At 49.8% G+C, this 27,959-nt stretch overlaps 1 protein-coding gene across 2 annotated transcripts; it reads right to left on the bottom strand.

Moving 5' to 3' along the window:
• Positions 1-1,356: 1,356 nt before the first annotated feature.
• BAG3 (BAG cochaperone 3) lies at positions 1,357-27,959 on the bottom strand. Of its 2 annotated transcripts, none has more exons than XM_019034658.4 (4): positions 27,433-27,959; positions 9,125-9,442; positions 6,644-7,045; positions 1,357-2,709 (listed from the first exon to the last, which is right to left on the bottom strand). In XM_019034658.4, exons 1-4 carry the CDS (start codon positions 27,610-27,612, stop codon positions 1,894-1,896), a joined length of 1,716 nt encoding a protein of 571 aa, XP_018890203.1. In that variant the 5' UTR covers positions 27,613-27,959; the 3' UTR covers positions 1,357-1,893. The 2 variants fall into 2 exon arrangements, with proteins under 2 accessions (XP_018890203.1, XP_004050234.1); XM_004050186.5 differs by having other exon boundaries at positions 1,357-2,712; positions 27,433-27,956.

The raw sequence follows: 27,959 nt of genomic DNA, 5'->3' as shown, positions 1-27,959 counted from the left end.
CTGGGATTACGGGAATGAGCCACCGCACCCAGCCTGGTTCATTTTTAAAATAGTCTAGTAGGTTTTTTTTTTCCTATTTACATGTTCAAGTTTCTAGAATCAGTGGCATGTCGGCTTGTACTTCCCAAATGAGTTCACCCAGGAATGATGTTGGCAGATTCCCATGGGAATGACTTCAGCCTTCCTCAGCAGGCTAACAGTGGCAAGCACACCAGGGTGTATTTTTGTGCAGCATCGTCAGGCACCAGTATTAAACTCAATCCAGTCATGAGAAATTCAGCTCGGGGGCTCTTAAGTCAGCACTTCACTGAGAGTTCCAAGGTCTCAGGCCTTTCTCTTTTCACTTTATTTGGCAAGTAGTTAAATAAATAAATAAATAAAATAAAAATAAAAAATAAACAAATCCAGCACATCTCCATGCTGTGGGGCTGTGGTCCCTCCCAAGGTTAAAAAAAAAAAAAAAAAAAAAAAAAGCCACTGGCACAGCAAGAAGAATCTCCTACCTAGGCCTGAGTGTATCTCATCCCTAACTCCAGAGGCTTCTAGGAACCCAATCCAGGAAGATAAATCTGGTCTCAGTTTGGTTTGGTGACTCACAAGGTGTTAATAAAGATGACCCCAAGATTCTCAGAGCACATTTCCAACCCCCAGTGACCTAGACTCCAAGGAACACTTTGGCCAGCCTTGGGCAATAGTGGGAGCTGGCTTCCCTGTGCGCTTCCTTTTTTAATTTTTAGAGACAGGGTCTCAACTCTGTTGCCCAGGTTGGAGTGCAGTGGCGGGATCACAGCTCACAGCAGCCTCATCTCTTGGACTTAAACTATCTTCACGTCTCAGCATCCCTGGTAGCTTGGGACTGAAGACGCATGCCATCACCTGGCTGATTTGTTTTTTGTAGAGACAGGGTCTTGCTATGTTGCCCAGGCTGTCTCAAACTCCTGGCCTCAAGGGATCCTCCTGCCTTGGCCTCCCAAAGTGCTGGGATAACAGGTGTGAGCCATTGCGCCAGGCCCTCTGGGCACTTTTGGACAATCTCAGTTTCTTGGTGAGGCCTGAGGACAGGTGGGCAGACATGCTACCTAACTGGCACCTTGGCTGTTGGCTGGGTCGGTCCAAACGGATGCAGCAGGCATATTCCCATTACCGGAGTTCACAGCCCTGAGTCTTCCCAGGTTCCTGTTGCAATCTGAGACTGAAAGGTGACCAAGACAATTCTCTCATGAGCCGGGCTATTGGAGACATCACAAAACCCAAAGCAGGCTTGTTAAATGCACTGTCATTTATTCTGACCGAAACCAGGGACAGACAATCTCCATGATGCCACTGCTTTCAAAGATTTAGAAACCACAAAAACCATTTTGAGTTATATTATTACTTTATTTTCTTGTTTTAAAATGTAGCATTAAAGTCATCTAACATACAGATATTCCTATGGCTCCTGGCACATTTTACTCTCTCTAAAGTCAGGTATTTTAATTATGAGATGAAGAAAATCATCTCATTAAAATGGCAACATTTCTGATAAATGTTTCATATTTATGTGATGGGTAATTGACTCCCCATCTACCCCTCCAGTCCAGAGCTACAAAAGACAGCGCACAACCACAGCTAACAGGTGGTGGGGGTGCCCAAGTAGACAGGGCTGCAGAACAACAAGCAACGGGGTTAAACTTCTGAAACAACAAGCAACTTCTTTATTTGTACAGAGTAAGAATATAGAAGAAAAGCATCATTTTCCTTTTTAGCCCTTTTATTAGTGTTTTGCCTCCACCCAAGTTACTGCATACCAAGCAGCTAATAAAAACCAACTGACTTAAAGTCTCTGAAATGCATGCAACTTAAAATTCCCTAAAGCACACATCGGTTCCGAGTCTGATTTTTACAGGGCAGAGGCTACGGTGCTGTTGGGTTACCAGGGGTGTCTGTCGTGCTGCTGGGGTTCGAAGTCGCTGCTGCTGTGGCTTCTGGCTGCTGGGTTTCTGTGTGGGGATCTTCTGCATTTCCAGCATTTTTCTTGCCCTTGTCTGCTGCCACGGCACCCATCTCCATGATTGCCTGCAGTGGCTGATCTGCTTCAAGGTTGCTGGGCTGGAGTTCATAGACCTGGACTTGACCTGGGACATCAATGGCTTTCTGTTCAAGTTTTTCCAAGATGGTCTGAACCTTCCTGACACCGTCTCTCCTGGCCTGACGCACATCGGCTCGTCCCTCGGGATCCACTGAATCCAGGGCCAGCAGCTCTTTGGTCAAATACTCTTCGATCATCAGGTACTTTTTGTCAGTCTTCTTGCCTTCAAAGTTGTCTACAGCCTGCTCCAGCCCCTGCACCTTCTCCAGGATGGCTTCCACTTTCAGCACTCCTGGATGTTTTGGGGGAGCCTCGGCTTCTCCTGGTTTTGGAGGTGTAGCTTCTGCAGGGGCAGTGCTGGGGGCTGCCCTCTCTTCTGTAGCCACACTCTTGGGGGAAGAGGGGACAGCAGAAGGGCCAGGGCTGGGAGAAGGACAAGGAACTGGAGCAGGGGGAACTTTCACCTCTACCTTCTCAGAGGGAGGTGGGGGCTTCGGGGAAACAGGTTTAGAATCCACCTCTTTGCGGATCACTTGAATTGGGACGTGTCCAGGAGGGAGTTCTGGTCCAACTGGGCCTGGCTTACTTTCTGGTTTGTTTTCAGGCTGGGGAACAGGTGCAGTTTCTCGATGGGTCATGGGCTGCTGAAAAAAGGACACAAAAAGATATTTTTAATAACTGGCTGAAAGTCACAGAAATCGTAGCTAGTACAGATTAGAAAGAAAACTGAGAAATGGCTTTTTAAAAAAAGTTTGATAGTATAAAAGATTTTCAAAGTCAATCAATGGCTGTTACAAAATAAAAACATGGCATTAATCATGTATGTAACCAAATCATTAGTCAGGCTTCCATTGATCACCCCAGGCTATTTGTCTGTTACCTCTCACTGAATTTCTCTGTAGATGGTATTCTTAATGGCAATGAAAAGAAACCCAATAAAATTTTCAAAAATGAAAATAGCTAACCTGGGCAATATAGTAAGACCCCAACCCTATAAAAAATCTTTAAAAATTAGCCAGGTGTGGGAGCTTGCACTCGTAGTCCCAGCTACTCAGAAGGCTGAGGTGGAAGAATCGCTTGAGCCCAGGAATCCAAGGCTGTAGTGAGCCACGATTATGTCATTGCACTCCAGCCTGAGTGACAGAGCGAGATCCTATCTCAAGGGAGGGAGGGAGGGAGGGAGGGAGGAAGGAAGGAAGGAAGGAAGGGGAGAGGGGGGGAAAAGGGGAAGGGGGAAAGGAAGGAAGGAAGGAAGGAAGGGGAGAAGGGGGAAAGGAAGGAAGGGGGAAGGGGGCGAGGGGGAAGGGGGTAAGGAAGGAAGGAAGGAAGGAGGGAAGGGGTAAAGGGGGAAGGGAGGAAGGAAGGAAGGGGGGAAGGGGGAAAGGAAGGAAAGAAGGAAGGGGGAAGGAAGCAGGGAAGGGGGGAAGGGGAAGGGGGAAGGGAGGGGGAGGGAAGGAGGGAAGGAAGGAAAGAAGGAAAAAAATAGCAAAAACTCATGCTGACTGCTGAACTAGGCTGACTCAGAGCAGAGTCCTGAGTGACTCCAGCTCTCAGGTGTTGCAGCCTTGGAGTCGCTGCCTCTGGTCCTCCTTCCTTACACTGTGCAGACAGTCTGCTCACGGTGTGATCTTCTTGTCTCCTGTTTTAGAAAAGATATGATCTTCTTTTTTTAAAACCGTGACAGCCTAGTAGTTTCTGCCCAGACCAATGTATTTTTTTAGGATTAGCCAAGATGCTCTAAATGGTTAACTCCAGAACAATTTTGCTTCAGGATAGCTGTGCTATAGCGTAACATTCAGCAACGACACAGCACCTCTGTGCTAACCTCTGGCTGCACAGGTTTTCCTGTGACTATAAACTACAGCCATACAGATATATAGATTTTTGTGGGGGACAGGGTCTCACTCTGTTGCCCAGGCTGGAGTGCAGTGGGGCTATCACAGCTCACTGCAGCCTCAACCTTCTGGCCTCAGGTGATCCTCTCACCTTAGCTTCATGATTAGTTGGAACTACAGGCACATACCATCGTGCCTGGCTAATTTTTCTATTTTTTGTAGAGACAGGGTTTCACCATGCTGCCCAGGCTGGTCTTGAATTTCTAAGCTCAAGCAATCTGCCCACCTCGGCCTCCCAAAGTGCTAGGATTATAGGTGTGAGCCACCACGCCTAGTAAGCCATATATTTTTTAATGAGCTATGCCCAAAGCAAAAATATCTTGACTCTTTTTGTTTTTTTGTTTTTTTTTTTGAGACGGAGCCTCGCTCTGTCACCCAGGCTGGAGTGTGCAGTGGTGTGATCTCAGTTCACTGCAACCTCTGCCTCCCGAGTTCAAGCAATCCTCCCACCCCAGCCTCCTGAGTAGCTGGGATTACAAGCGCCCACCAACATGCCTGGTTAACTTTTTTTTTTGTATTTTTAGTAGAGATGGGGTTTCACCATGTTGGCCAGGCTAGTCTTGAACTCCTGACCTTAAGTGATACCCCCGCCTCGGCCTCCCAAAGTGCTAGGATTACAGGATTACAGGCGTGAGCCACTGCGCTTGGCCTTATCTTGGCTCTTATTCATGTAAGTGAATATCTAACACTTCTTTTAAAATCTCACCCTAATTTCATCAACTGGGAAATAACTGGACTATATTATTTCTAAACTATTCCCAGCTTAAAACACTCAATTCCACTATAATGTTCAGTTTGGTGAAATCCTGGAAAGCCTCCCAAAAGGGAACTTTGAATCAGCTCTAAAAGGGAGGTCACCACAAACACGGTTAATGGTAAGAACAGAATGAAATATCATTTCACTGATGATGAGAAACACATGGGAATGATGTGGAGAAAATATCCCTCTCTCTACAAATGGGACCCTCCTAGGATTGCTGAACCCAAGTATGGATCGATGTAGCTGTCTACACTCCAGCAACCTCCTTTTCCATCAAATCTCTTTCGCCAATGCAGACATTCGCAACTTTGGCCCTTACCACTCACAACCCAACCACGCACCCCTCATAGGTTCTAACAGCGATGGCTGTGTAAGAAGTGACTTTAGAAACACTTTAGAGAGGGTGTTCCGCAGCCTGTGCTCTTCAAAAACGTCAAGGCCGTGAAAGCAAAGAAAGGCTGAGGGAAGACTGAAGAGAAGTTGCATCTAAATGCGGTGCTCATGATCCTTGTTTCAGTCCAGGAAGACATCCTGGAAGTGGGGGCAAACTGCTATAAAAAAGATTCAAAAATGGGCTGTGTACTGGATAATAATGTTGTAAGAATGTCAAATTTCCCGAATCTGGTAAGTCTACCATGGTTATGAACGAGAATATCTTCCTCTTAGGAAAATATTTGCTATTCAGGGGAAAAGGGACATGATGTCTGCAATTAATTTTCAAACAGTTAAAACACATCAATAATATACGAGAGAAGAAATGACAAGGCGAATGCAGACATATTGACAAACAGTGAACTGGATGAAGTATATGTGGGACTCTGTATGATTCACACAACTCTTCTATGAGATTGAAATTATTTCCAAATAAAACAAAATTTTAAGATGAGGGTGCTCTATTCCAGGGCCCTGGCCAGTGTGACCATTTGTAATGAAAGAATATCCCACATTTGTTCACGGGGGGCTTTCCTTTTTAAAAACTGTAGCATTCAGCTGCTCAAGTTGCAGCCACAGGGGGCCCAGGGCTGCTGACTATCCTGCTGCTAAGCTGCGAGCTGCTTAAACTAAATGACATCCTCTTCCAGGAACCTGCACCTTGTGTCTCCACTGGAAGATAACCAAACCCCTGCCTACAACCTTCCCCAGGCCAGCACGGCTTCCAATCCGCCATAGCTGGCTGATGCCTCAGCCAGACCACATGGTACCTGATTACAAAGGGAGGAGGGGGGTTAAGACATGGGCCCTGTGGTCAGGCTCAGCCCTAAGCTGAAGAGATAAAATGAACACTTCTGAAATGCCCCGAATAATGACATGTTGAACTCATACAAGTTGGGAGTTCTCATTAAGGGACTCATATGAGGCATCATAAGATGAGAAGGATGAGTAGGCTTCATGGAGGAGACAAGACTGGCTCATCCCTCAGAGGACGGGGAGAACCTATACTGTGCGGGCATTTCAGGGAGCGGGTTCAGCATGGGCAAAGGCACAGGGGTGGGAATGAGCAGAATGGGCCTGCAGAGTGGAGTGGGTAACTGAGCGGAAGGTGACACACTGCCTACACCCAAGATGAGGCTGTGGCTGCGGTGTGGATGGGGGTGTGAAGAGCCCTGAAAGGGTGTGGTGGACACTAAGGAACCTGGTCCCAGGTATGTAAGTTCTGCCAAGCTGTTTCGTCTGCTCTAAGTCAGCCGCAATGCACAATGATCAGCCCAGCAAAAGCTGCAGGGTGCGGAGGGTTCACAGCCTGAGCAACTGTCCTGCATTTCTGTTAATAACCTAGCAATTTCTCGAATCTCACTTGCCTCTAGGTACACGCATGTTAAATAGGCAGGGATGAAGGGGGAACCCAGGGCACCCACAGAGCTCCTGCACCCCTGGAGACATACCACCATAACCAGTCTGCTGACGACTAACTTCCCATACCTGAGGCCTGTCGACCACGGTGTGCACACGGATGGGCGAGGGGGAGTGGAGTGTTGTGCTGCTCCTGGCTGGTGAGCCCTCCCGGCTCGATGCACCCTGGACAGATGACCTGAACGGGGATGCCGCCCGCAGGGGCCGGGGCTCCCAGTCATCCCCCTGGATCTTGTGGTACACAGGCTGGTGGGTCTGGTACTCCCCCTGCTGCGCTGGGTAGTGCGTCTTCTGGGCTTGGTGGAAGGAGGGCTGGGCTGCTGGCCGGGTAACGTTCTGCTCGTGTATCACCGGAATGGAGATGTACCCCCGCGGGAGCTGGTGACTGCCCAGGCTGCTCCTGCCGGAGGAAGGCAGGCTGGCCGAGGAGGATGAGGATGAGCAGTCGGAGGCAGCTGGAGACTGGGACCGCTGCAAGAGACACAGGGTAGAGGGCATGACCCCACAAATGACTCCCCTGGCTTGGCATCCTGACCACACCTTCTGCTGTGCACCTCCTCAGGGCAATCCATATTGTAAGACCTCCTATCTGTAATTTTCAATTTTCAAAATGTGGGGTTAAGACTGAGAGCTCTGGGGCTAGGCGCGGTGGCTCACACCTGTAATCCCAGCACTTTGGGAGGCCTAGGTGAGCCGACCACCTGAGGTCAGGAGTTCAAGAGCAGCCTGGCCAACATGGTGAAACCCCATCTCTACTAAAAATACAAAAATTAGCTGGGTGTGGTGGTGCATGCCTGTAGTGCCAGCTACTTAGGAGGCTGAGGCAGGGGAATTGCTTGAACCTAGGAGGCAGAGGTTGCAGTGAGCTGAGATCACACCACTGCACTCCAGTCTGGGCAACAGAGAGAGACTCCACCTCAAACAAAGCAAAACAAAACAAAACAAAACACACACACACACAACAAAGACTGAAGGCTTTGGAATCGAGGGGCCTATGTTCAAATTCCTAGTAATTCAATCATTTTCTAAGCTTCATTCGAAATATAGGAAGAGTGCCCCTCCCTCACTGGGCTGCTCTGAAGATGAGGTCAGTCACCTGGGCATGTGCCTCAGCCCCAGGCCAGCACACAGGAAGCGCTCATACAAGGGATGTGTTGTCCCCACTACCCTTTCTCTGCCAATCTACAGAGAACTCGGCTGAGCAACTGGGAGCTGCCAGCATCCCGTGTGGCCCAAGGCAGGTCAAGCACCTTTCCCTGCTGGGCCACCTTCTATTCACCTCGAAATTGAGAGCATTTCCTCTTCTAAGTGCCTTGTTAGCCTAAATTTGTGAAGATGTCTCGCATTTATGTGTCACTTTGATTTCTTGCAGCAAAACCATTACAAATATAGGCATTATTTATTTTTTTATTTTTGAGACAGTCTCGCTCTATCACCTAGGCTGGAGTGCAGTGGTGCGATCTCGGGTCACTGCAACCTCTGCCTCCTGGGTTTAAGCAATTCTCCTGCCTCAGCCTCCTGAGTAGCTGGGATTACAGGAATGTGCCACCATGCCCGGCTAATTTTTGTATTTTTTGTAGAGACAGGGTTTCACCATGTTAGCCAGGCTGGTCTTGAATTCCTGGCCTCAAGTGATCCACCTGCCTCAGCCAGGTACTACCTCTTTAAGAAAAGAAAAAAGCCTCTGGTATCCCACATTAACTGTAACTTTTCACTCTCAAGCAGGTGTGAAGCTGAACAGATTCAGACGGAGCTGAGAGGCAAGCATGACTCAGGGTGCAGATAGGACACGGGAGTTTGTACCCAGGAACAACACTGGCACACACCACAGGATGAGCTGCAGACAGGAAAATGAGAGGGCTTACTGCTCAGGAATCCTACTAGGAATGCCTCAAATCTCAGCTAAGAACCAGATTAAGAACTATTTTTTAGCTATTAATGCACAGAATCCATTGACATATCCCTGAGATGTTTGGCTTCAGGATTAAAATGCTGTCTTAAAGCAGCTGCCTTCCTGACTCCTTATTTCTTTTGAAACTGTGGTGCACGGTGAGGGCAGGCATGGGGTCTCATTTTCCTATCAACATAGCTCCACAAGCGGTTAAGATTTATCCATAAGCATTGAACTGAACAAAATAATGCACAGCTATCTCTGTGCTTCTGAATAGAAAGCCCAGTGTGAATAAGGGGCATGGAAATTAGGCGCCAGAAGGCAGGCCAGGCTTCAGGTCCCAGCTCTGCTCCCTCCACCTGTGTGCATCTGGAGCAGGCAGGCTGCGGTGTGCCCTTCCGAGCCGTTCCTTAGCTACAAAAAGAAGCCACATGATTCCTGCCCTGCCCCACTGAAGAACAGCCCTATGAGATGCTGGGGGATGATGTGGGGCCATCACCCTGTCTTTGCTGGGTGACCTCTGATGCCGCAGGCCAGACCCAGATGCCCTGCATGTGAACAGGTGCCTGGCCCAGGGCACTGTCCTCGGGGGCTGGGCCCGGCCTGGGAAGCACAGTGGCTTGCTCCCCAGCAGGCTGGTGAGCCTGGCCTCTCCTTACCTCAGGTCCGTGGGAGGCTGGGGGCTGGGCTGCCGCCGCCGCTGCCACCTGTCCACACTGTTTATCTGGCTGAGTGGTTTCTGGCATGCCCCGCAGAGGCGACTGAGGAGCCGCTGCTGCCGCCTCAGTTCGGAATCGCTGCATCCCAGGCTGGGGATAGACATGGAAAGGGTGCACCTGCCGGTTCTCAGCGCCTTCATGGAGCACAGGAATGGGAATGTAGCCTGGTCGGAGCTGGGGGTACACAGGGTGGCCTTCCCTAGCAGGCGGCAGCCTAGAGCCCTCCCGGGAAGGGCCATTGGCAGAGGATGGAGTCTCCTGAAATAAAAAGTGGAGAAACACAGGCTGGTTAGAAACTGGGAAGTGAACCCTCCTGGCAGAGGAAACAGTGTGACGCTTGGCATTGTGATCTTCCCGAGTGACTTGGGCCTCAAAGCGTCAGCCAGCTCCCAGCCCCTGTACCCTCCAAACCCCCCACCCCACAGAGGCTGCTATTTGGCCAACAGTTTAGGAATTAGGGGCATCAGGAGAAAGCCAAAAGTATCTGTTAAGCAAAGGAAAGGTCCCAAAATTCTCCAAACTGGTAAGACAGGTTTCTTTTCTGGGTGACCGAGGGAAGCGGTGGGTGTAGGAGAGCTGCCCACGCCCGCATTTTCAGAGACCCGGATCAGAAGATGAGCTCCAGGAGCAGGGGTCAGCTCCAACTTCTACATTACAGCAAGCGTCTCTGTTTCCAAAAAGGCCCTCACATTTCCCAGCAATATAGAGCTTGTACTGGGCCCAAACACAGGACACAGTTTGGGAATCTTTACAGAGAAGTGGGCTGGGGAGCGAGGGCTGCCTCCTCAGGAGTATTGTTAGAACAACTTGCAGGAAGGGGAAGGACAGGGATGCAGAGGCAGCATAGGGAGAGAGGAGCACCCAGGGTTAACTGTGTCGCCTAACGATGCCAACTGACAAAGATTCTCTGCTTGACCAAACCTTAGGCTTCCGAAGCATCCCCTAGGCCCATCTGTGCACTTCCTTGTAAAGTCAGGTTTTAGCAAAAGACACTTTGCTAAGTCAGTTTAGCCAGAAACCCCCTCCCCAGCCTCACTATCTGATCAGCTTCCCCAGCCTCCATCATCTCCAGGTGCTGTCTAATCACCCTGGCCTGTCTTCCGCAAGAATCCTGTTTGGTCAGCATAGCCAGAAACACCCTTAGCCCTGATGTTTCCTCTTCTAATTTTCCATCCACACTGCTCCTTGACTATAAATTCCCACTCGCCCGTGTTGTATTTGAAGTTGTGCCCAGTCTCTACCCATGACTGCAAGACCCCACTGCCGTGGTCCCTGTGCCTATCTTGATGGCCCCGAATAAATCTCTTCCTGACTGTGCTTTAACAAGTATCACTGAAGAACTTTTTCTTCAACACAACAGAGCCTGCTTGGGCAAGGAGCAGTCGGGGTCCTTCTCTTACGTCCTCTCTTGAAGTTCTCCCTTCAGTGGCCTGGCTATTTTGGGACCCTTGAGAAGGCCAAGTTCCAGATGTACCACAGGAAAGATCTTATTTCAGACAACAAGGCTGGCTAGTCACTCACTGGGCAATGCCATCTCTCAGCAAGCTGGGCTGCGCAACAGAAGTCCTAACAGTCCCCGAGCACTTAGGGTCCTTTCCCAGGAGGGGAGCTACTGATAAGTGTCATTTGCATATATCTGTGTAAGGCAACTCTTAAGAAGGGGAGTGATCTTTCCTGACGGAGGCAGCTGTCTGCACGGCGAACAAACGCCAAAGGCTAACAATCTATGAGCTTGCAGGGGACAATCTCTACTGCTGCGGAATCAATCAAAAGTAAGGACAGATACTGAGGGCTGCTCTGCACTTTGAGAGAACAGACCATTAATTCTGTGATGTTTCTATTTGTGTGCAGGCGTGGGCACCAGGTGGCTGACCCTGGTTTAGCCCTTTCAGGCCCATCAACTGCCTCCCTCCTGCTGAGACCCTGCCCTTGGAGGGCCTCCAGCACACAGGAAAGGCATGGGTGTCACTGTGTCCTTGGGGACATGGGCAGACAGGCATTCTCAGATTAGAAAAGCCACGTGCTCAGGGCGGCGGCATTACATTAGCCTGCTTAACTCTCAGGTCACCCAAGAGCAGGAGCAGGTCCAGGCCTCACATTCAGAGCTGAATTCCTGCCGTGAGACGGCCCTGACAGGCAGCCAGCAAGAGGCGCTGAAGAAACCCTCTGCTACTCAGTGTTGAGTCATGACGTGCCTGTGGGCATTCTGTCCACTCAGAGGTCCTCCTCCTTCCAGCCGAAATCGGGGCCTGCATTAGTCCTGCAGTGTCATTTTTGCTGGCTGCCCAGGGGCTCATTGTTTCTTCCCAGCCACGCACAAAAGCCTCAACCATCTGCACACTCCACACAGCAGGGCCCAGCAGTGAGCAAACCCTCATCCACCACCTGGGGGAACATCCTCCCACCCGCTGAGGAGTCTTATGGGGTTACCAAACCAGCAAGGGGCACTCCCTGCCAACAGGGGCTTAGAAGATGGGCTAAGGGGGCAGGAAACAAACAAGCAGCAGAATTACTTGGAAAGCAAGGAGGCCCTGAGGGATGGGGAAAGGCACAGGCTCTTCCAGGGTAGACGCCGCCCTAGGTAGGGTCTAAGTGTGATTCGTACCTCTATTCCTAACAGTTCTGTGAGCTTGCGTAATTCTCTTACCTCTGTAAGCCTTCGCTTCCTTTTCTAGAAAATGGAGCTAGCCAACACCTGCCCTGGAGAAATGTTGTGAGGTTTTATAAGAGCATAGCAAGAGGGATGCCCGGAAGACTGGCAATAAATGTGAGTTTCTCCCTAAATACGCACAAAATTATGCTCTTCAGACTCCAAAGTGTCAAAGGAATCAAAAGTGAAGGACAGGGCCAGGCACGGTGGCTCAAGCCTGTAATACCAGCACTTTGGGAGGCTAAGGCGGGCAGATCACCTGAGGTCAGGAGTTCGAGACCAGCCTAACCAACATGGTGAAACCCCATCTCTACTAAAAATACAAAGATTAGCTGGGCATGGTGGGGGGCACCTGTAGTCCCTGCTATTCAGGAGGCTGAGGCAGGAGAATCACCTGAACCCCGGAGGCAGAGGTGGCAGTGAGCTGAGATCATGCCACTGTACTCCAGCCTGGGCAATAGAGCAAGACTTTGTCTCAAAAAGAAGAAAAAAAAGAAAACATGAAGTACAAAGTGAATCGATGGTGCTAGAAACCAGAATGGTGGGTCACTTCTGGAGGAGATGGTAGTGGCTGGGAAGGGTCTCGAAAGAGCTTTCTGAGGTGATGGGAATATTCTCTTTTTCTGGGCAGTGGTAAATGGGTGTATGGCTGTGTAAAACTCCATCAAACCCCCACACTGCCCACTCTGCCACATCCCACCCACACTCTCCGGTTTTAACTGGGAGAGCTGCTGATCCCAACCCCTTATAGCCAGACCCTTCCAGGGCCTGGAGTCCTCAGACAGGCCTTGAGGAGATGCAGCTCCTCCTGGGGGAAGCCCCTGGATCCAGAAGGCCCTTGAGCCAGCCACAAGCTGAGCACCTCATGCATCTCGCTGAGCACCTCGTGCATCTCGCTGAGCACATTTTGTGCCTCCATTGAAAAAGAGAAGGGGAATAAGACAGGAAAGAGAGGGAGGAAGGAAAAACAACTCTGTCTGCACACAAGACTGTGACAGCAGAGACTGCTTGCTGAAGCCAATATTCAACCTTTCCAGAGACATGGCTTGGTCCACGGGGAAGGAATGTGGTCACTGCAGGCAGGGGCAGTGGTGTCAGAAGAGTGGTGGGAAGCAGTGGCAAGGGGCAGGCTTGGGGGTCAGTGCTGAGCTGAGGGAGATGAGGCTAGAGACCAGGGGCCAGGCTGGAAGTGGGGGCTGAGGTCCACCCTTCTGAGTGTTCCAACCATCACAGGAGATGCCTCAGCAAGACAGAGGGACTGGAAAGGAGAAGCCAGGACATGCTGGGAGTGAGGAAGGATGTCAGGGAGGAGGAGATGAGCACAAAGCAGGGCAGAGGGCCTGGAGGGTAAAGGGCACCCAGAAAAATGAGAGGCACGCTGGGGGAAGGGGAAAGGTCTCCACCACGCGTGAGGCCCACTGAACAGGCCAAGCCTGCCGGCACAGCTGGAAAGCAGAGACGGTCAGGACAGGCAAGGGCGGCCTGGCTGCTTCTCCAGCAGTCCCGAGGTCTGTATTCCTGGGCTTGGGTGAATTAATGACCCATTTTTGCCATTTAATAAAAAACCAAGTGTCTCCTTGTGAGCACTGCATCTAAAAGACGTTCCAGGCTCCCCTTCTACTCTGGTGGGGTTTTGTTAAAAAAAAAACAAAAAAAAATTGCTTTAAATAAAAAAAAACATGAATTTCACAAAATAGGCAATTAAACACTTCTACGTGAATGAATAATTTCAACGAAAAATGAAACTCCCACCCGTAATGAGGTCTATGCCGGGAATGCTGATGCCACATTCTAATGTTCCCATCCACTATCATTAGGGTCACAACAGCAAATGCTTCCGCTTTTACTAAGTAAAAAACACCACCTGGGCCAGGCGCGGTGGCTCACACCTGTCATCTCAGCACTTTGGGAGGCTGAGGCGGGTGGATCACCTGAGGTCAGGAGTTCAAGACCAGCCTGGCTGACGTGGTGAAACCCCATCTTCACTAAAAAAAATACAAAAATTAGGCTGGGCGCGGTGGCTCACGCCTGTAATCCCAGCACTTTGGCAGGCTGAGGTGGGTGGATCACGAGGTCAGGAGATCGAGACCATCCTGGCTAACACGGTGAAACCCCATCTCTACTAAAAATACAAAAAAAAAAAATTAGCTGGGCATGGTGGCGGGCGCCTGTAGTCCCAGCTACTCGGGAGGCTGAGGCAGGAGAATGGCGTGAACCCGGGAGGTGGAGCTTGCAGTGAGCCGAGATCGCGCCACTGCACTCCAGCCTGGGCGACAGAGCGAGACTCCATCTAAAAAATAATATATATATATATACACACAACAAAAATTAGCTGTGTGTGGTGGCGGGTGCCTGTAATCCCAGCTACTCGGGAGGCTGAGGCAGGAGAATCGCTTGAAGCTGGAGGCAGAGGTTGCAGTGAGCTAAGATCACACCACTGCACTCTAGCCTGGGCTACAAGAATGAAACTCTGCCAAAAAAACTCACACACACACACACAAAAAACATCGCCTGGAAGAGTTAAATTGCCCTTTCTCTCTTCTATGGTGTTTTCAACACAATCTAGCAAAGAGAGATATTTTGTAAATAAAAGAATCAAAAGAAAAAATGTGTAATATTTGTAATTCTAGAATCTGACTAAAACATGTCTCTTCAGTCTACTAAGTGTTTTCAAGTTCAAGCACATCCAGATAATGCCTCTTGGTTACACCAGCATCTCTCAGATAAGGCTTACTATGTGCCCCTTCCGGATTCAAGTGGGAGCTTGGAATCTGCCTCCTCAAAGTTGGGGGGACAGCTCTGTGTGATCATGGGACAGGGACTGGGACGCAACCACGGTGACCAAGCAGATGACTGCTGATCCTCATGGCCACCTCATCAGGGCCCGCCTGCAGCTCAGAGCTCATTATCCTTATCTCTGGCTAAAGACATCAGGAACACATATTATACAAAATCCAATTAGGAAAGAAGAGCCCAGGGGCTCAGTCCTGACTCTCACTGCTTATCTCACTATATTAATTTATAAAATGAATTGGCTAATTCTGCCCCCTTGTTTGTGCATTGCATTAAAAATCTGAAAAATCTGAGGCATGTCTCAGGGCACCAAACAACTCCATGAGATGGCCAAGATAGAAAGCAGGAAAAAAATGACCCCAGATGAGTCAAAATTTGCCCTATTATGTACAAGATATTATGATTAGAGAAAGCCTGAGGTCAGGTTCTGAGCTTTGGTGAGCTGTTGGGCTCGTTTGCTTAAGACCAGGTCTAAACTGCACTAGTGGTTTTTAGCAGCAACATGGGCGCTGAGGGAACAGCAGGAGACCTGGGAAGAGGCTGGCTGCACTTGGTCCTAATGCTGGCTCTGCCCCTAAATACATTGTGTTACGGAAGCGGCTCACATGCCCTCTGTGAACTTTAGTTTTCTCAGCTGCAAAATGAAGGGGAGGCCCAAAAATGTTCTAGAAAGCAGTGGTTCTCCAGCGCTTGGGGTATCGAAGCACCCAGGAAATGCAAACATTGCAGACTCTTAAGCCCAACCCAAGTCGGTCTGATTCCGTAGGTGTGTGAGGAAGCCTAAAGGTCCGCAGTGAGAAAAACGATGATGGAAAGTTCCTTTCAGCTCTGACACTCTGCGTGGCCTGATTTCCAAAGTCCCTTCAAGCTCTCAACAGCTATACAAGCCCCCAAACAAGGAAAAGTTAATGTCACAGAAATCTAAAAACGACTACTCCTAACTACACTCAAATCATATCAGAACTGCCGGAACTCAGAGCACCCCAAAGTTTCATGTCCCACATGAAGAGGAGGGCCCGGGTCTGGTGGTTCATGTCTGTAATCCCAGCGCTTCGGGAGGCCGAGGCGGGTGGATCATCTGAGGTCAGATCCATTCCCAGGAGTTTGAGACCAGCCTGTCCAAAATGACAAAACCCCGTCTCTTCTAAAAATACAAAAATTAGCTGGCCGTGGTGGTGGGCATCATAATCCCAGCTGCTTAGGAAGCTGATGATGCACGAGAATCGCTTGAACCCAGGGATGAGAGGTTGCAGTGAGCCAAGATTGCACCACTGCACTCCAGCCTGGGCGACAGAGTGAGACCCTGTCTTAAAAAAACAACAACAACAAAAAAAACCAAAAACAAATGAAGAGAAGGAAGCCTCTAACCCCCAACCCTGTGCCCTAAAAGCAGGGTGGGAACCACAACCCTTGGGCACCTGCGAGGTGTCTGCCTAGAGAGGGGTACGCCAGGCACATGTTGATGAAAGAGCCGTGGAGAAGAGTCTACCTTGACCCACCCACAACTGACCCCCTGTACACTGAGTGGTCACTGAAACCCGAAAATGGGCACCTTCTGTGAGCCCCAATCTTGGCTCCATGGTACAGTGCTCTTTATTTTATTTTTATTTTTATTTTTGAGACAGAGTCTCGCTCTGTCGCCCAGGCTGGAGTGCAGTGGCGCGATCTCGGCTCACTGCAACCTCCGCCTCCTGCGTTCACGCCATTCTCCTGCCTTAGCCTCCTGAGTAGCTGGGACTACAGGTGCCCGCCACCACGCCCGGCTAATTTGTGTGTGTGTGTTTTTAGTAGAGACGGGGTTTCACTATATTGGCCAGGATGGTCTTGATCTCCTGACCTCGTGATCTGCCCATCTCGGCCTCCCAAAGTGCTGGAATTACAGGCGGGAGCCACCACGCCTGGCCAGGTACAGTGCTCTTTAAGAAGTGGGCTCCACATCTACAAACCACAGCTTCCATCACTCTGGTCTGAACTAGGAGAAACAGTAACAAAGGCAACTCTTAGGGCTGTCTCGTAGCACTTCCGACTTGGCAGGCCTGGGGTATTAAGTAGGACACAGACTGTATTAACTGGGTTTTTAGGCCAGAAGAGCCTTCACATGGGTCAAGTGAACACTTCAAAACTTCTAAAACAAAGAAAAAAGATGCAAGAACACAGGAATCCTGGAACTCCCCATATGGCTAAGGCCTGGATCAAAATTAAGTGGCCTGGCTCGCCTCCATCAGGCAGGAAACAAACAAAACACACTTTCTTCCAAAGTGCAACTGGAACTGGGCGTGGTGGCTTACGCCTGTAATCCCAGGAGTTTGGGAGGCCGAGGCGGGCGGATCACTTGAGGTCAGGAGTTCAAGACCAGCTTGGCCAACATGGTGAAACCCTGTCTCTACTAAAAATACAAAAACAAAACAAAAAAAAAAAACATAGCCAGGCATGGTGGCGGGAGCCTGCAATCCCAGGTACTCGGGAGGCTGAGGCAGGAGAATCGCTTGAACCCAGGAGGCAGAGGTTGCAGTGAGCTGAGATCATGCCATTGCACTCCAGCCTGGGCAAGAGAGTGAGGCTCTGAAATAAAACAACGACCAAAACAAAAAACAAAGTGCAACTGGAGTCGAGCTTCAGCACCCTACCGAAGCTCTCTGCTTGCTATGATGGGGTGCATGAATGAATTAAGTATTACTGCCCATTTGATACTGAAATAAACAATAAGCAGCCATTAACATCCCTACATGCAAAGTCAAAATCCCTTCAGTCCCCACTGGATTGTAACACAGGGTCTCTCCCACTCCCCCAGCACTATTTTGGGCACATAATAGACTCGGGGAAAATTCTGAATAATAAACTAAGTCCACATTCCACTTACAGCACACCTGAGGAGTTAGGCTTTGTCCAAAGACTCCTGGTAAGACAAGAGGTGCGTGCCAACCACATACTCTATAAACTATCATAAGTCACAGGCTACTGGAGGCTTTATCTAATATGCCTGTTACTAAAATATATATACATTTTATCCTGAGATAAACAGATGACTATCCCTATGTGTTTTCAATGGGAAAAACTTTTTTTTTAGAAGATGAAACCAACATTGCTTCTCTTTGCAGCTGTGTCCAAATAAACAGGAATGAACCAGCATGAGCCCGGGTCTTCAAGGTGCCACCCTGGGTTCCAGTCCCGCCTTGATGCTCACCAGCTGTGTGACCACGGACAGGACTCCTTGCTACTGTTTCCCCAGCTGTAAAGATCCCCATATTTCCCAGGGGTTTTTGCAAGAGTTAAGTGAAATAAGGTACGAAATAAGGTACAAGTCTTTGTAAACTCTGAGCTGCTCTGTGCCCTAAACAATTGGGTTTCTTTTTCTTTCTTTCTTTTTTTTGGAGACTGAGTCTTGCTCTGTCGCCCAGGCTAGAGTGCAATGGCACAATCCCATCTCACTGCAACCTCCGCCTCCCGAGTTCAAGCAATTCTCATGCCTCAGCCTCCCGAGTAGCTGGGATTACAGGCACCTGCCACCATGCCCAGCTAATTTTTGTTTTTGTTTTTGAGACGAAGATTCACTCTTGTTGCCCAGACTGGAGTCCAAAGGCATGATCTCGGCTCACCACAACCTCTGCCTCCTGGGTTCAAGCGATTCTCCTGCCTCAGCCTCCTGAGTAGCTGGGATTACAGGCATGTGCCACCACACCCAGCTAATTTTGTATTTTTAGTAAAGATGGGGTTTCACCATGTTGGCCAGGATGGTCTCGAACTTCTGATCTCAAGTGATCTTCCTGCCTCAGCCTCCCAAAGTGCTGGGATTACAGCCGTGAGCCACCACGCCCAGCCACAATTGCATTTCTTTATTCCACAAATAGTTATTGATGGACTCAGCTTTTCTCCAGCACTAGCTGGTTGGGCTTACTGTTTACAAAGCCTAATTCTTTTTCTAAAAAAATATTTATTTATTTATTTTAGAGACAAGGTCTCACTATGGGGCCCAGGCTGCTCTCGAACTCCTGGGCTCAAGTGATCCATCTGCCTCGGCCTCCCAAAGTGCTGGGATTACAGGTGTGAGCCACCGTGCCCTGTTCAACAAAGCCTAATTCTTTAGTCTGTCTCACCAAGTTGGTAGTAAGACAGTTACAATTAGAAGCCCCTTTATCTGAGAGTCTTAAGAGGACTAATTAGCAAGGATGTCACTTTCTCTGCTTAAGACTTTATCTAAAGTTTCACAGCCTGGAAGCAAACAGCCAAAGACAGCTCTAGGGACCTGAGCCCTAAACAACCGGCCTCTCCAACAGGCTGGGCCGCTGCTCTGGGGAAGAGGCCTGCTCTGCAGACAAACTCCTGGCTGAGCAGGGCACCCAGCTGCACTGACTGTGGTTCCTTGACACATCTCCCTGAGGCCTAGGGAGAAAAGCCAGGCCAGGCTGGGACACAGAAGGGTCCGCCTGGGAGCAGAACATCTGCTGGCATCTCCTCAACATCCTCGATGGCCCCTCACCAGGGCACACGTCAGCCATCTCCAGGCCAGGCACCATCCGCAGCTGCTGGTATTTCCCCTGCTGGGGGCACCTGAGTCAGCATCCAGCCTCCCTGCAGCCCGCCTCACGGGTTTCATGTGGCAGAGGTAGGAACTGGAATGTGGCCCAAGGTCACATGAAGTTAGCTTCAGGGCATGTTAGAACCTACCTACCTCTTCTTCAGGGAAAAAAAAAAAAGAGCGGAGCCACCTGCTTTAATCAAGCCAAAGTCACAAATCACAGATGGAAACTATCTGAAATTTCCATCCCAGGAAGCAAACTCTGAATTTAGACAGAGTCAAGGAAAAGGACCTCTCTCATCTGCTACATTTCCATGCTAAATGGAATGGTCAGCCACCTGGCAAGTCCATCCTCTAGACACGACCCTACAAGTGCCTGTTAGGTCTCAGTGTACAGGACATCAGCGGACGTGTATTCTGTACAAAATACAATTTCCAAAAGAAAAACATCCTCAGTTCATCAGCTGCCATGCAGGCAAGGGGACCCTCTCTGATGGACGGTGAGACCCCTGAGTCCCGGGGGGGCTCTGCTCCCACCTGCAGTGGCTTCTCAAGCATTTGGTCCACAGCAGCCACACCCCCCAGAAGAGGGTGGTGGCACTTGGAAAACCCCTCCTTCCTTCCATCTGCGGTGACATTTACACCCCTGATAGCTGGGTCCAGAAGAGCTGTGCAGGTAATCGACCCCTCAGTAAGGTGGGCTGACGTCCCCCCTCACAGGCAGCGCTCCTAGCTCCTGCCTGGTACTTTGCGGCTGCACAGACACAGCTGAGGGAGACCCTCCCCTTGAGGAGCTGAGGCTGAGTAAAGCCAGCACTCTACACAGCACAGTGGGGGAAACAAGGACCCAGCCTATCTCAGGCAGAGGATGGGGAGATGCATCTTTGGACGCATGGCGCAGGGTCTGGCAGCTGGGTCAAGGCTCCCGAAGGCCCCGCAGCTTCATCTGTTGCTGTTCCTCTACATCCTCCACTCACAAGGGGCACGGGAAGCCCCAGGGAGGGCTCCAAGGGCCACCTGGACACTGGTCGGGGGAGTCAGCTACACTCCGTACAAGGGGGATAAAAGGAGGCCTTGCTTCTAAGAAACAAGACCCCAGGCCTCTCTGAGAGCTGAAAGGCCCACGGACAGCCAGGACAGTCTGTTGTATGGAGAGGCCACACACCTATCCACAAACACACTTCTACTCCACAGAGCAGGCTGCAAATGTTTCCGGGAGTTCCACGCATGCATCAGTTCAGGCTTTGGGGCGTTCGCCTCCCACACACCATCTTCCTTGATTCTCCCAACCCTGCTAACAGAAGTGTTGCTATGCCCACTTCACAGAACAGGAGACTGAGGCTCAGGAAGGGTAAGTGCTTTGCCTAAGATCTCTAGAACCCAGGTTTGTCTGATGGTAAGGCCAGGTAGATGCTAACCTTTCTGCTACTCCTGTCACAGCTGTACACTGTGATAACATCCATGTGTCACTAACGTCTCCAAAACCTTCATCTCCCGGGGTAAAATGCAGCAGGAGAGGCAGCAGGAGAGAAAGGCTTCCATTTCGCCCAGCCACGCTGGGCTGAGGCTCAGACCTGGAACATTCAGTTCAAGTGTGCTCTGGGTCAGGAAGCCAGCGCTCCATGCTGAGTCATCGGGCCAGCCAGGCAGGGCACACGAGAGTGAGAGCACTCAGCTTAATTCTGAGTCACCACAGCCCCAAGACTGCAGGGACGCCCAGCATGGAGCAATGTCAGAACCAGGGAAGACCCTGTCCAACCCAGGAAGGAGTGCTAACCCCGCTGGGATGCTGGGGGTCTGAACTGACCCTGAAAGGGTGGGCCAGCGAAGGGGCTGGCTTTTCTTCTGCACATGAAGGGGCCTTCCCATCCTCCCACTGTTTGAATTTTTAAACCATCCATTCATTTATTCATTCATTCAATGTCAAGGAAGAATTTTTTAAATAACTGAAAAAAATATATAATTCTACTTTAATAAACACTGAGGAAGATACTTTAAAACAGCAAACGTTTGTTCTCCAATTGAATGCTAAGGAATTTTCCGTAAAAAGTCTCCCCAGTTCACTGGGGCACAGCTCTGTGCTGGGAGCTCTTGGACAGCTGAGCTGTTTACAGGCTCCTGACGCACAGAGCTGGCACTCTGCGATTCTAGGCTTTTCTGAATTGACAGTGAATAAGAACCTTCACGTATACAGTGTCTGATCTTACTGCCAGCCACACGAAAAAAAATTTTTAAGAGACTCTTTTCACAGTGCCAGGGGCTGCTCTCTGCACAGCTATGGAAGTAGGGTCTGGCTGCTGCCAGCTCCCAGCCTCTCCAGCCCTGCTGGAAGATGCTGTGTCATTGGGAGAAACAAAAAAGAGCTTCTCCAGACCTGTAAGGATGAACTTAGGGAATCAATATTGAAGTCCTTTGTGCAGAGAAGGCCATTCACAAAGTGACAAAAAGGAGCAGGCCTCTGGGGACCTTTAGGAGCCCAGGACAACTCTGCAGTTCTTAGGAACCAATGGAAGGCTTCCCGGGACACACCTGCACCCTTCACCGGCAGCTCTTCTGTATCTGCCTTCGCGCTCTGGGCAGGCCCATGTTCTACCCTTCTCCACAGTCACTCGTTCGATCTTTTCTGAGCCTGTGGACCCTGCCAGGCATCAAGAGGCAGCGATGAATCACACAGACTCTGCCCCAGAACTCCTAACAGGGGTGTGACCCCAAGACAAAGCAGAAAAGTGCAGAGCTTAGGAAAAAAGATTCAAATTAAAATAATATGGGGTCCAGAGGAGAGACAGCCTGCTTCGGACCAGGGAGAGGCAGGACATGCTTTGTGGAGAACAGCCTCAAAGTGGGCAGACTTGTCCTCTATATGGCATTTAACACTGTGACTCGCACACTGTGGGCACTCAGTGAATTTTAGATGGGGTGAAGGAGTGAGTAAAGAGTCGGGCCCATCTCCTAAATCCAGACCCAGGTTCAAGAAACAGGCCAACATTTCTGATTAACTGTACAAAGATGGACTCAGGGCTGTTTATCACCTCAAGCTGTGCCTGGGGAGTATAAATCAGCCATGCCTGGGGAGTATAAAGCAGCCAGGCCCGCTAAAGGCAAGTCTGTCTGTCACCCCTTCAGGAACTCAGATGGGGGTAAAGCCACAGAAGTCTTTCTGTTTATCACAGGCCAGGCACACTGCCTCTCCAAATCTGCTGTCCCATGCGTTAAGACACTTCATAGTTTCTAGTTCAAAGAGCTGGTGAGGATTTAGAGATAAGTTTACCAAAAGCACCCACTCATATCTGGCACATATGTGTGTGTGTGTGTGTGTGTGTGTGTGTGTGTGTGTGTGTGTGTGTGTGTGTGTGTGTGTGTGTGTTGACAGACAGAAAAATACTACATTCATTCCTCTCCCCCCAAATTCTTCCTAAGCTTTTGCAAGCTGCCTGGCTTCCTAAAAGGCTGCCAAGGTCCCAAAGATACCTTCATCGAAATACGTGACGACTTAGTAACACCAGATAGCTCACATGGTATCACATGTGCCACATGATGCATACAGATGAATCCTGCACCTGCAAAACGAGGGGCTCTGGAGCCTGCCTCAGACGTCCGGTTGATGGGCATGGTGGTGCTCACCTCTAATCCCAGCTACTTGGGAGGCTGAGGCAGGAGAATCGCTTGAACCCAGGAGGCGGAGGTTGCAGAGAGCCAAGATCGCATTACGGCACCCCAGCCTGGGAGACAAAGTGCGACTCCGTCTCAAAAAAAAAAAAAAAAAAAAAAGAAGGCCAGCTGAGTCTATGCTCCGAGGCAGAAGCAGATCAGGGGTGTCTACTTGACTCACAACAAAAGGGAACCCGGGAGGAGCTGGAGAATAACACGGTCAAGTATGACACAGGGTTCACTAGTGTTCGCCAGTGCCAGAGGGTCTCAAAGATCCTAATAAGCAAGGCCTTTGTCTTCAGTTTCTTCTGTAAGCTCTCTTAAACATTTAAGAGCAATATTAAAACAGCAAAACTTAAAGGAGAAAGAGTAGGTCTGGATGATGAATGGTTTTCTACTTTGGATGATAAACATCAGAACATCATTTTTAAATGTCAATAGAAAGTAATAAACATGTAGAGTGGTTTATATAAGGTGACTGTGTGTCATTCCAGAAACGAGGACAGCACTAAGCAAGCCTCATGGGTGGTATGAAGCTTTCTGACTCACAAGCAGCCCTGATAGCATCCAACAGTTAAGCCTTCCCAGCCCTGGCTAACGTCAAACGCTGCCGCAGGTCCTGTGTACAGGCTCCACCCTCATAAAGGGCAAATCTACCCTACAAAACGGGACAAATGATGTTCTCGGAGGTGCAGTCGGTTCTCATGTGAACAACACAGGCTGTCCTTTAGAGGGGAAAATGAAAGTCCTGGATGACCTGGGCTCCAAGGCATCTGGCCATGCTGTTCATCTGCCCCCCAACAAATCACTTTCATGCAGTCGCACAGGAACTTGCTCAGCCACAACTGCAACTTGCTGGAAACACGAAGGATAGAACGGCCACTCATTTCCTGATTGTGCTCCGCCTCTGCTAAGAGGTATAACAACTTGCAATAGATCTGGAAAGAGCAAAACGATCTCATCTTTAAGAAAATTCAGGAGGCTCCGCTGAACCTTAAGCAAAATAAATGGGTCTCTCTACTTCAATCATAACTCGAAACATTTCCAGTGTTATCTGAAAGGATGTTTCTATCTCCCTGTCACAGTGCCTGAGTATAATCTGTTAAACGATTATGGTGAGATTCTGCCAGATGGGCAAGACAAAAAGAAAAGGCTCTGGCTTGCTTCTTCCTGGGGTCCAGGAAGATCTCTGGACCACCTCCCCACTCTCGCACTGCCAGCCACCCTGCCAGACTTTGCAAGGTGCCGTCTCGGCTCGCTTCCCATGTCACCCCCATATTCACACCTCCAGAAGCCCGCGTACCTGGGGAGTTTCCCCAAGAAGGAAAATGGAGGCTCGGGAAAATGCTCTGCAGGATAGATGTTCAGGAGGCACTAAGCCGCAGCTCCTCCTCCCCAAAATGGGATCACTGGCCATCCGTGGCTCCCACTGCCAGTGCAGCAGAATCAGAACCACCAAAAAAGCTTTTTGGACTTAATAGTTTTCTGGGCCCTACACTGAGCAATTCAGATTTGAACATGGGGTTGGGGCAGGGAGGCGATGAGACACAGCCACCATCTGTGTTCTTAACAGGACTCCCTGGAGACTGCCAGGCTGGTAACCCCCAAGATCCATGGAGCTAGAGCGGCCCTGCTCCATGAGGGAGGAAGGTCTCCCTCTCATCCCAAGGAGGCCTGGCGGGAACAGCACTCCAGAATATCCGGCCTCTGTTTATTCAGGGAGGAGCCTGGAGGAGTGGCTGCACCAGCACTGAATGTCATCCTCTGCCAGGAAGGGGCCTGGACTGGTATGAACTTGCCAAATTAGTGGGAAGCCCAAGTGTGCAGAAAATCAAAATCCAGGAAGACTGCAGGTGGGGAGGCCCAGCTGCTTAGAATGGGGCTGGATGAAGCCCAACATCTTTGCCGGGAGCCGTCCTGCTTCAGCAATGACAGAAGATACTTACTTTCGCTCTGCCCCTCTGTGAAAACAGGGAGTTGTCCTAACTACTTCATGAGAGGGCGGAGGATCAACTGCAAGACGGCAGTAGAAGACGAAATAAAATACAAAGGTCTAGTCTTTTCTTTCCATTTTCTTACTAACGTGATTAAATTTTAAACATCCTGAAGCTGAGTCCTCCCCCAAAAGAGAGGTCGTCTCTTGAGCTCCTCATGCTCAATGAACAGCTTTTTACTGATTGACAGCATTTCCTCTTGAAGATGATGATGCTCAGACGGGCCTCAGCTCAGCTCCTCCAAAATCGCCCTTTGTTTTATGCAAGGGCCTTTTTCTCATTATGCATTGAGAAGCCAATTTCAAATACAAAATGATATTCAAGGATTTTCCACTACATTTAGTTTCCAGTAAGGTGTAACTCACACAAGTGCAACCTGATATTGTGTGTGTCAAAGCACAGGATTGAAAGCAGTGAAGCACAAACAGCTCATGGGCTGAATGTTAGTTTTCTCCTTAAGTTTTGGTGCCATGCTGACAAGTCTCAAGTCATTCACTTGGTAAAGGGAACTCTTTTCTTGAGTTGATCAGTCCCATCATCAAAATCCAAGCAACCTCAGCACAGAGGTCAGTGACCCAATAACTTGGTGGCCAGGAGGGCACAAAGATAATCAAGTATTCTAGCCTGCACGCTTCAGTTTCCCAAAACACTCACTTCCCACTTCTGAAGAGACACACTGCCTCTTACTAGGACTTTCCTGACACTAGTCCTCTCCCTGTTGTTGGTACTAGCTGGATGACCTTCAAAGTCACACCTGAACTCTCTGGGTTTCAGAAAATAAAGAAGCCTAACATAAGAGATCTTCAAGGACCTTTCAACTTTAAAATTTTGACCGTGAAATTTTCAAATAAATCTTTCCAGCATCAGACTTGATTTAGTAGTTCTTTTTATTTGCTGACAAGAATAATGGTAACTAAACCTGCTTTTTTTCTTTTAATAAGGTTTATGAAATCACAGCCTAACCCATGCACCAGGTGGGTACAGGAAGATCTCAACTTGCTGGGTAAGTTTCACGCTGAGAACAAAGTGCTGGGAATGTTTATGTTCAAACTTGATCTTCACTCACAACAAAGGCTGCCAGCAGATACCACTGTCCCTATGTCTACAGGAAGAAGGCCTCAAAATAATAGTTGTAAACCACACTAAAGATCATGTACATCCACGCAGACTCCTAAGAAAGGTGGTTTGAAATGAGTGTCAGTTTCACCCAAAAATGGGTGGAACAGACACACAAAAAGGTATATGTAACTGTGCCCATCCCAGCTAATTACAGCCTCTTGTACTAATTTTCAAGAATAAATATACAACTAATCTCTCGTAAATGTAAACTTCTGCCTGTACACGGTCTCACTGCTGGGCACCGGAGTTTTATCAATATTGTTAAAACAAAAAGTGCATAAAGATGAAGGGAAATAATACAGGTCTTTCTTCTAAAACAATGGGTTACAAAGCAGTTTTAATTTGGTGAGTTTTTAAATCTTCAAAATAATTTACCAGCTCTTTGCTGCTTTTATCTTGCCCAGACGGCATTAACAATTCAGCTTTAAGTATAACATATTTAATTTAAAATCTTTTTATCCTGAAAGCTTAAATTTATAAAAAATTGAAAGAATAGTATAACTAACTCTGATTTTTGAAAATTAACACACTCATTCCAAATTTACGTTTTCAAATTTCATGCTCTTGGGGATTAAGAAGTATATATCCTTGCATGTATGTAAATGAGACATACTTCTGCTGTATTCACAAGAGTATCATTAGTTAGTTATTTGTGTACTGGTAACAAATCCTAAGTATTTTAATACCATAACAAGGCAGGAAGCGAATGCCATTATAAATATACACGTATCATTCTCTTTCTCTCCAGTGTGAGGCAATGTGGTAAGGCAATGGCCAACTGTAAGACAGTCTCAGATCTCTAGTCTAGATCTCTAGAAACTGCTGGGGAGAAGCACACCCTATTTTTTATTTTACAAGTCATACTAAGATACGTTCATATTGAAAGCACTTTCAAACAATAATACAATTTTAATTTAAAATACACACACACACATATATATATGAATGTTTTGACACCAGCCTCCAGAGTCATTGGGTGCCTAACATGGGACAGTAGCCAAGATACCCCTCAACCAAGTTGGAAAACTTGAGCGGTAAAATTCCCCCCAAAACCACCATCCAAGCTTGCGAGTGTCCCCCTCGAGTCCGCAGTCAGCAGGGTGCGCCGCGGGTCTCGGGCCCGGAGGCCGAGCGGGCAGCAGGGGCCGCGGTGGGCCGGGGCCTCCGGAGCTGACCAGGCCGGCCGCCCCTCTCCCAGCCCTAGAGCGCGAGGCCAGCGCCGGACACCCGGCCTTCCGCCCTGGAGTCGAGCCGTGGACGACACCGGAGCCACTGTGGGGTCGCTTCCCGGGCCACCGAATCCCGGGGCCTCCTTTCGCCCCGACGCCTGTCAAGGGCGGGTCCGGAGCGGGGACTCGTCCCGGCGCACCGGGAGTGTGTGGCGGGGCGCGGATCCGGTGTCCGCCCGCGAGGGGCCTTCGCCGACCCCCGGGCCCCGCCGCCTCGCGTCCCCCCGGCCCAGCCCACTCCCCGCCGCCTGCCGTCGAGGTGGCGCCACCGACCAGGGCGGGCCGCGGGCCCGGCTCACCTTGGGGCCCTCAGAGGGCACGCGCGGGTCGTTCCACGTAGTGGTGCGGCTGTTGTGGTCCACGAAGAAGGGCCAGCCGGTCTGCGGGTCGATCTTGATCTCCCATCCGGGGGGCAAAGGGTCGCGGTCACCGTTGCCGGACGCCACCTGCATCATGGGCGAGTGGGTGGCGGCGCTCATGCTGGGTTGGGGTCTGCCCGCTGGGGCGCGGGTGCGGGGCGCTGGCTCCGGGCGCCGAGTCTCTGGCCGGGCCGCCGCCGTGGGCCCCTCTCCGCCGCCGACGTGTCCGGGAAGCCGGCGCCGAGCACCTTTATGAATTAAAGGCGGGGGTGACGTGGCCAGAGAGGGGTGGAAGTGTCTGGAAATAGCCTCCTCGCTGCCAGAGGGGAAGGAGGAGATAAAGGGAGGTAGCAACTGGCCGGCTAGAAACTTCTGGTCCCGTCCAGAGAAGTTGGCCGCGGCCCGGGGTTGGATGCAGAGCTCCGCCCTGAGTCATCGGCTATAATCGCGGCGGGCGGGGCTGAGGA

The sequence above is a fragment of the Gorilla gorilla genome, chromosome 8, assembly GCF_029281585.2.
Source record: "Gorilla gorilla gorilla isolate KB3781 chromosome 8, NHGRI_mGorGor1-v2.1_pri, whole genome shotgun sequence".
Taxonomy (NCBI): domain Eukaryota; kingdom Metazoa; phylum Chordata; class Mammalia; order Primates; family Hominidae; genus Gorilla; species Gorilla gorilla.
Note: the sequence above shows the minus strand (reverse complement) of the source record. Positions and strands in the feature narration are given on the sequence as shown.